Source organism: Condylura cristata, unplaced genomic scaffold, assembly GCF_000260355.1.
Source record: "Condylura cristata isolate star-nosed mole 26May11 unplaced genomic scaffold, ConCri1.0 scaffold00008, whole genome shotgun sequence".
In the NCBI taxonomy this organism is placed as follows: Eukaryota; Metazoa; Chordata; class Mammalia; order Eulipotyphla; family Talpidae; genus Condylura; species Condylura cristata.
This window is the reverse complement of record NW_004567109.1, coordinates 1,101,434-1,110,204: the sequence shown is the minus strand read 5'-3', so window position 1 is coordinate 1,110,204 and position 8,771 is coordinate 1,101,434. Positions and strand designations below refer to the sequence as shown.

Genomic DNA, 8,771 nt, shown 5'->3' with positions numbered 1-8,771 from the left:
GGAGGACGCACCACATGCAATTTCTCACAGCTGGTTTTGCTTTGCTCAACACGACGTGTGTTTCACAGACGCCGCGACAGCGAAGCCCACGCCCTCGCTCCGTCAGGGAAAGCGAGGAGAGCCCCTGGCGCTGTCTGAACATAAAGTCACGTGACTAACGGGAAGCCCAGGAGACAAAGCATGCTGGGCCCAGGCCCACCCGGGGCCAGAGCACCCCACGCCCCAGGGCTGTGCCAGCCCCTGCTCTGCTGGCCGGGACGGCACCCGTGTGCTCTGGGCTGACCCGCTCCGGGGGTCACGGTGCCGAGCGGGGCGCACGGCCTCCCGACCCCCCAGCCACAGTGACGCAGGCCCCGGGAAGAGCGCAGCTCAGAGCCACTGCGCCCCCCCGCCCTGAGCCAGAGGCGAAGTCTGGTCCCAGGAGGTCGTCCCGGCAAGAGCCCCACGGCCCTGAGAGGCCGTGAGATCACCTTCAACGCGGGAGCCTCGAGCGGCAGCAGGCGGGGCAGACGGGGGTGTGTCGGGGACAGAGTCACCGCCGCCGGCGGCCCTGGGGAGGGCGACGCCGCCCGGCTCTCCCCGCCGCTCCCGTGCTCCCGCGGCGCCTCTGACCCAAGGCCGTGCTCCGCAGAGCCGCACCCTCCTGCTGGCCCTGAGCTCCCAAGGCCCCGGGCGCCCCAGGAGCCTGTTTCACGGGAAACCAGAAAGGAGGCTCAGGGTGGTCAGGATGAGCGGCAGAGGCAACCGCTCTGGCCAACGGACGCCTTCGCCAGCGCCGGCCGCCGCCCGCAGCCCCGGGGTCCACGCCGCTGCCCGGCTTTACCTCCACTCCCTGGACCTTGAGCTTCATGTGGTCCTCCCGGGTGGTCTTCCCGTCTTTCCTCTTCTTCCAGCAATACCCATCTTTCCGGTACTTCACTTTCTTCCTGTTGTAGAGTATCATGGAGCCATTCTGGGGTCTAGGAACAGCAAACGGTCAGGTTACCACGAGAAACCAGCACCAGGAACCTGCCGGAGAAAGATCTCGGCGCCCGTGAAAGTCTCCACCGAGAAGCGGGGCCCACGGCTGCCGGGACCCCGTTTCTCACCTTTCGTTACGACTCCCGGGGTTAGCCGTGTTCCATGGGCAGCCGGCATCTGCTGGCGGCTCGGCACCTAACGCATTAGGCGTGTCGATGCCGGGCCTGGGGCCCCCCGGGGGCCCCCCCTCACGACACACGGCGTGGAAGAGTAAGAAAAACAGGCAGGGAACGCAGGCAGAGCCGGGGGCTGTGCGGCCTGCGGGATCGTATCTCCGACGGAGAGATTTCCTACGCGTCTTCTAATCCATCACCAGCATTAGGAAATAAATAAGCTGAGCGCGGACACTAGCGGCTGTCAGGACACACCAATGGCGGGGCGCTGCGGGCGGCCGGGCCGGTGCCCGCCCGCACGAGGGTGGTGCCAGGGGACCCCCCGGGCTGAGTGCCTGGGGCGCCCCACCCGGCCGCAGCCGACAGGGGCACAGACACCAGCGGCAGGCGCGTCGGTCCGGCCGTGCCCAGTTATCTCTGCAAATTGTCGCCACCCACTTGCAAACTGCGCCAAGGGGCTCGAACTGTTTAAAACGACAAAAAGAGCCAGGGGGTTCCTGAGGCCACGTCTCAGCCGCAGAGACGTGCACACGCCAGGGTCGCACGCTTGGGCTTGGAAACAGCACGGAGAGGAGGAGGGAAGGCTGTGCCCCAAAACTGAGCGCAGGCCCTGGGAACAGCTGTCCCCGGGGTGTGGGGGTCCGGCCTCCGGGAAGGCCCCTGGGCCCGCCACACCCCCGCCCCCGCAGCCCAGAGCCAGCCCCTGCCCCTGTGGGTCAGCGGCGCCCGACCAGCGCAGAACTGGGGGGAGCTGGCTGCCGCCGGCCTGAACTTATCACCCCCCTGCGCCACCCCTTCTTCGCTGGGGCCTTTCACCCACCAGCAGAGCACGCGCTTTTCCGTCTCACCATTCCGCGGCCGGGTGCGGGCGTCACGCCAGGCCACAGCAGCCAGCCGCGCCCCCTCGCTCGGCAGCCAGACACAGGCTGGGGGCCACGACGGGCCTGGGGACGACCCCTGTGTCGGCGGCCACCAGGCTCAGGGCTGGCTTCCGCCCATGGGAGCTGACGCCGGGGATGGGGGGGCGTCACCTGCGGGACCCCCACAGCCTGCCTGCTCCCGCCTCCGCGTGGCTCTCACCCCAACCTCAAGCCTGTGGCCCGCGCCCCAAGAGGACCCACAGCCCACCGCCAGGGAGGGGCCCCGGGAACCAGGGCAGGACACGCCTGCCCCACGAGGCCCCGCTTTTGACTTGCTCCCTCCAAACAGCAATGGAGGCCCGTGAGCGCGGCAGGACCCCCGAGTCAGGAGGGGGACCTGCCCACCCACCTGTCCTCGGCCTGGTTGCAGCCCCCAGGTGTCTGCTGACCAGCCCCCCGGATGGTGACTGGCGGGAGCCAGAGACTGGGCGCCCGGACACCCTCACGTCCACGACACCCACCCAAGGAAAGGTGACCTCCAGGGTGGCCCTGTCATTGGACGCTTCGAAGCACCATTACTCCCACGGGAACCCAGTGTCCGGCCGCAGCGGCCCCGATACGTGGAGTCACGTTTTCACTCGCGGTTACGGGTGTCCTGGTCGTGTTTAACCCACACTCTGACTCTGTTAGACGCGGCCTCTGCCCGGCCTGACGGCGGAAGCCCCTCCGGAGCGCACGGCCGAGAACAGCAACAGGGGAGCCAGGCGGGGGCCCCGTGCCCGCGGGAGAGGACGCCGGCAGGAGCAGGTCGGGCCTGTGGGAAGGGACGCCAGCACCCCTGGGGTGCGGGGGTGGGGGGCCCCGCCACTGGGGCCGCACCTGAGGGGGAATGTGGGCAGAGGTGGGGATGGAGGGGGAGGGGCGGGGCAATTCGAGGCGTCACGAGCCACAGCTCCCGTCGGCACCCGGGCTGCGTGGGCGCGGTCGGATGGGGCCACACGGGCCTCTGTCTTCTCTGCTTCATTTTTTTTAAAGATGTGTTTGTGCATTCAAGATCTGGGGTGTAGGCCAGAGGTGCAGGGGGTGAGCGGATTCCTCCGACGGGGTGGGGAGCAGAACAGGCGGGTGGACCGAACCCAGTGCTGAGGGAGCGCGGGGAGACAGGAGAGGGCTGCTGCGGCCTGGGGGTCCCTCCCGGCTGGGACAGCCTGACAGGGGTCCAGTCCTGTGCCACCGGAGCCCCCACCTCTCTGCCCCTTAAGAACAGAGGCGACAGGGCCGAGATGGCGTCACACAGCCGAGACCTGACACGGAGCTCGACTGCAGCTCATCCTGGCCCGGGCCGGACTCAGCAGCCGTCTCCGTCCCCGGGCCGGCACGGGCAGGGCCCTGTCTGGGAGCACCGGCCTCCCGCAGGAAGGCGACCTTGACACTGTCCCCGCCGGTGCGAGCATCTCTGCCGCCGGGCCCCTGCCACTGGGGCCCCCTCGGGCTCCTGTCTGAGGCCCCAGGTGGCCGGTGCTCACGACCACTGGAGCAGTCCACGGAGACCCTCAGAATCCACACAGGTGACTTTTGTCTCACAGCCTGTGCCTGTGACTGCACCTGTCTCCTCGAGGCCTCGCTGCGGCCGCGCCTGCTCCCCCGCGGGCACGCGCCAGCCTCCACGCCCTTGCCGGCCCCTGCACCCCACCCCAGGCTGCGCCCCCACTTGTGGCTCCAGGCCCTCTGCCACGCCTGCCCGCGCCTCCCGCCCGTCTCCGCCCGAGTCTGTCCCTACGAGCTGCATTTCGCGCGGCCTCACAGCTGCCCTGCCGGGCCGGGTGATGGCCCAGCACGCACAGCCACACACAGTCCCGGCGACACCCGCGGCTCTTGGCCTGGCACAGAGGGCGGGGCCGGTCCAGGCGTGAGGCCGGCTCTTCTCTGCTGCTCAGTGACCACCCCCTGCCCGCCGGCAGGGACTCAGAGGGCGAATGCTGGGCGTCTGGCCCCCCAGTTGGAACAACGCTGAGGACACCGCGGGTCCCGTGGTTGGGGGCCCCTGTGGAGGCCTGCTGCCCGGAGCACCCCGCCACGGCGTGCTGACTTGCTGGGGAGAAGGGCCCTATCGCCCGCCTGTATCACCTCTCGCTTCGCACGCCGGCGGGGACTCGAGGGCCTCTCACAGCACTCGCGTCGCTCAAAGCCTCAGGCGCGGCCTCCTTCCGGGAGAAGCCGAACGAAGGCTGGTGGGCCGAGAAGCCCGGGCAGCAGTTGCCACCTCTGCTCCGCGGCAAGAGGGCGTCACGGCGAGGGGAGGGGGCTGCACCCAACCTCGGAGGCGTCCACCAGGTAACCTCGGAATCGAAGAAACAGATGCGAAACCAATCACGCTCTGCGCGCTATGGTAAAAAGATGATGGAATCGAGGGAAAAGCTACTGCCAATTATGAAAGTGAAGAAGCTGATATACAATTAAGATACGTAATCGATAAAGAAGGCCGAGGCGCAGGGGCTGGCCCTGCGGCCGCCGGTGCACCCTGACGCCGGGCTTCGTGACATACAAGCCAAAAAGCGGTGGAACAGACTAGAACATCCCGACGCATTTCCACTTACAAACACACATTTATTATACGAAAAAGGAGATATCTCAATTCAGGTAGGTAGGGAGGACGGTTGACTTTTTAATAAGTGAAACAATCGGCTCACGGAGAAAGATAAAATAGGATCTACCCTCCCCGTGATAGAGCAGCGTGAATGCCACAGGGACCAGAGATTTAAATGAATTAATAAAGCCAAGTGTGTAGTGGGAGAGAATAGAGATGAATTTCTCCATAACCTAAAAGAGGAAAGAGCTTCCCTAAGCCTGAATCGAAACCCGGCAACAATATGTGGGAGGTAGCCAGCTCTCACAACCGAAAGGAAAACCGCCAGACTGTTTCCCAGGGGGCTGCCTCCCCCCAAAATGCAGGGGAGCCCCGCTTCTCCACATCCCCCGCAACATTTGGTGCTGTCTGTAGTCTCCTGGGTCCCAGCCATCGGCGGGCGGCGGGCGGGTTTTCATTTGCATTTCTCTAATGACTAATGACGCTGAGCATCTTTTCAAGTCCTTATTAGCCACTCATGTAATTTCTTCGCTAAAATGTCTGCTTGAATCTTTTGCCCATTTGTCATTTACTTGTCTTCCTTTTGCGCTGTGACCGTTTCTTATCGACAACCTTCGATACGAGCCCGTCAGCATACAGTTGGCTGAGCGGTAGACGGTCTAGGAAAGATACGCAGGAGGCACTTCCCCACGGTCCGTGACTCGTCCTTTCTTAATTGTTTCACTGAAAGAACAAACCTTTCTCAGTGAAGCCCAGCGTGTCCATTTTTCTTTACAAACTGTGCTTCTAACGTCACATCCACTTTTCCTTTGGCCAAACCCAAAGTCACATAAACCCTGTGTTTTCCTCTAAAAGCTCTATAGTTTTAGCTCACGTTAAGTCTACGACGCATCGACGCCTCATTAGTTAACTTCCGTGGGATGGACACAGGGCTCTGGGTCAGTCGGGGAACCCGATCGCCTACCCTTTGGTCTGGCTCGGGTCTAGGCAGAGGCTCTCTGCGCCTTCCCCCGGTGGAAGGACCTCCGTGCTTTGCTGGAAACAAGTGGACACACACGTGGGACTTCACCTCGGGGTCATGTGCTGCAGTCCCCCGGCTCTGGCAAAACGACCCCGTCCTGATGCAGCCTAAGCAGAGCTTTGAAATCAGGCACTTGAAGTCCTTCCAACTTTGTTCTTTTTCAAATAAGGTTCTTCAATTTCCATAAAGTCGTTGATTCACATGACAATTTCTGCAGCTACAACAATAATCAAGCCTGCTGGGATTTTGACAGGAGGTGCTTTGAATCTAGAAATCGATTTGGGAAGACCTGCCATCGAAACAACACCGAGCTTCCCACCCGATTCCCCTCGCGGAACACGCACGGGCTCCTCCATTATGTGAATCTTTAATTTCTCTCAGTAAGACTTTATAGTACAGGTTTTATACTTCATGAGTTAAGTTTATCCCGAGTATATTATACTTTCTAATACTATTATGAGTGCAAGTATTTTCTTAATTTCACTTTTGGATTATTCATTTGTAATACGCATGTGCCTATACACACACACACACACACGTAGACACACATACAAATGCAATTGATTTTTTTTATATTGATCTTCTACCTTGTCACTTTGCTGAACTCATTTATTACAGTATTTTTTTTTTTTTTTTGCAGATTTGGGAACCAAGTCATCTGTGAATAGAGATGGTTCTGCTTCTTCCTTTTGTCTCAGAGTGGCTTGTATTTTATTTTCTTGCCTTATTGCATAAGCTGGAACCTCCAGTGCAATGTTGAATAGAACTGGTGAGATTAAAAACCCTCGTCTCGTTCTTCACCTTAAAAGCAGCCATATGATGTGAGCCTCTCAAAGACTTAAAACCTGTGTAAAGGAGTCAGGAATCACCTTGAAGGAGTCCCGCCGGCCGGAGATGGGCCAATTTATGTATCAAACAGCAAAGGCGGGGATCGAAACATCAGTTCTGCTTAAACACTTGAGTTCAAAATCATTCTGAGGCAAACCAATTCAGTGGGTCAGCACCTGAGAGGGTGCTGCTGACCCACTACGTAATTTAAAGAACTAAAAATGACACGGGGGGGGGGTGGTCAGGTACCCCCTTGAACTTAACTTCCCAGCACAGATTCTTCCTCTATGTTAGCCAACAGCTAGAGTGAGCACTTTCTCCAGAAAGTATTGCAGCCTGGAAATGAAAAAGCCCCAAGAGAATTAAAACAGCCTCATTTTTCCACTCCTAATAAATGAATGGATCGATGCGGCTGAGGTCACAAAAAAGAGACAACCTGGTCCTCGTGACCCCTGCAGGGAGAACATTTTGCTGTTGCCAAAAACAAACAAAAGAAAAGGAGCTTGAGATGATTCAGACCTCTTCACCTAACGCCCACTTGTCTGCCCCATGGGGGCAGAAGAACGTGGCAAAGGACGCCGGGACAGCCGCCGGCAGAGTCCAGGCTGGAGGACACACGACCTGGACCTTCCGGGCAACTCAGGAAAGGCGTGAGAGGCGCCGGGAGGGGGCAGGTCACACGAGACCGAGGGGCCAGCCCCTCGCCGACACGCACGTGCACACACACACACAGGTGCGTGCACACACACACAGGCGCGTGCACACACAGGCGCGTGCAACACAAGCGCGTGCACACGCACTCGTGAAACAACTGCGCGTCAGCAGAGGGCTGCATATTTAACGACGTTCAGAATTAGTGATTTGTAAGTGACAGAACTTCAATGTAAAAACCGAAACTGACTGATGAAATTGTACAGTGTCCAAGCTACACTTCAAAACGGCGAGTGTGCTGGGGGTGGGGATGCAGTCAGACTGGCCGCCGTGGACAGCGGTGGGGGCAGGGACGTCAGGGTCGTTACGCTCGGTGCTTGGAATGTTCTTCCTGCGGGGGTCACAGGCTGTCTGTAAAGTGGCAGTCACAGGATTTGGAGCGAGCTCGAGGGTGCATCTTAAATCTTGACTCGGCTGCTTACAGGCTGTGTGACCTTGGACAAAAATTACTTGACCTCTGTGTTGCGGCAGACATAATGTATGCAAAGTGCCCGGTGCCACTGCCACATAATCCACCTTCCTCGTGACTCACAGGCGCACGCCTGGCCCTTTCCTGTGTGGGGCAAGGAACAACGGTGGGAAGGACTTGGGGAACAACGACGTGGTATGTGGGCGAGGCGTCCCCAGGCCACACGCACCCACGCTCTTGTCACCAGCAGTGACCGTGAGTTCGTTGTTCTTGCTGTTCCTGTTTATCTTTCCCTGCAGAAATTCTTCCTCTTCTAGCAGACAGGAAGCCAGGTGAGACGGGCTGAAGCAGGCAGGACGGAAGACATGGCGGTCACGGCCTCGTGACCTCCTCACGGAAAGAGAAGCCTCCCTGCCTGCCCACGCCATCCCACGTCCACGCTGGGGCAAGACCCTGCCTGTTTCTCTGAACCCCCGAAGCAGACCCTGGGGCTCTCCAGCCCCCCTCCCCCTTCTAAGTCCCTGCTGCTGCCCAGCTGGGCAGGAGGCCTGGGAAGCCGGTGTCCCCTCCCCAGGCCTCGGCCAGTGACTGGGACCGCCACCATTTCCGTCTCCAGCGCAGCGTTGTTCCGGGCTGGCGTGGGGCTGGCGGGAAGGGCTCAGTGGGTCGGCGACAAACACTGTTGACGCCCGGTGGCTAGAAGCGCCCCGCAGCCGGGGGCTCTGCACCCCGCCTTCGCTGCCACTCGCCACTCAGGTCCGCGACCCTGTCAGCCACCAGGAAGCCCTTGCACACAGCTGAGGCCCCGCCCCAGCCTCCTCCGCCCTCTGCTTTCCTCGGGCGCCCATCTCTCGGCGCCCTGGCCCCTGGGCTGGCCCAGAGCAGCGGGCTCCTGCAATCGTCTCTGTTCTGGTCTCCCCAGTCTCTGTCTGCTCCCCAGTCACAGGCCTGCCTCCACAGACCAGTGTGTCCTTGTTCCCAGGGCTCTGAGGACCATCCCAGGATGGCTGCCCCACACAGACACCCAAACAACTGCCTTTTAGCAGCTGGGACCCCAACCCCGGGCGGCCCCCGCCTCGGTGCCTCCAGTCCCCGCTCTCCTGACACAAAGGCCCCGCAAGGCCCAGGCTGGACGCCCACGCAGGCCTGCGGCTCCAGGGGCCTCCACGCTCTGACCCCAAGCGCAAGGCAGGCCGCGGGCCGGGCCCCCTGGGCGTCCCGG

The 8,771-nt window shown here is 61.0% G+C and overlaps 1 protein-coding gene across 1 annotated transcript in view; it reads right to left on the bottom strand.

Annotated features, from left to right (window-relative positions):
• Positions 1-8,771, bottom strand: part of LOC101620301 (calmodulin-binding transcription activator 1-like) — a 303,066-nt gene that overhangs the window by 287,421 nt on the left and 6,874 nt on the right. The window contains exons 4-10 of the mRNA XM_012722063.1: positions 7,331-7,491; positions 4,162-4,258; positions 3,774-3,873; positions 3,298-3,492; positions 2,403-2,460; positions 1,089-1,184; positions 824-959 (exon numbers count right to left, since the gene is read on the bottom strand). Of these exons, the coding sequence (XP_012577517.1) occupies positions 824-959; positions 1,089-1,184; positions 2,403-2,460; positions 3,298-3,492; positions 3,774-3,873; positions 4,162-4,258; positions 7,331-7,491 (843 nt within the window). The remainder of the gene's footprint in view (positions 1-823; positions 960-1,088; positions 1,185-2,402; positions 2,461-3,297; positions 3,493-3,773; positions 3,874-4,161; positions 4,259-7,330; positions 7,492-8,771) is intronic.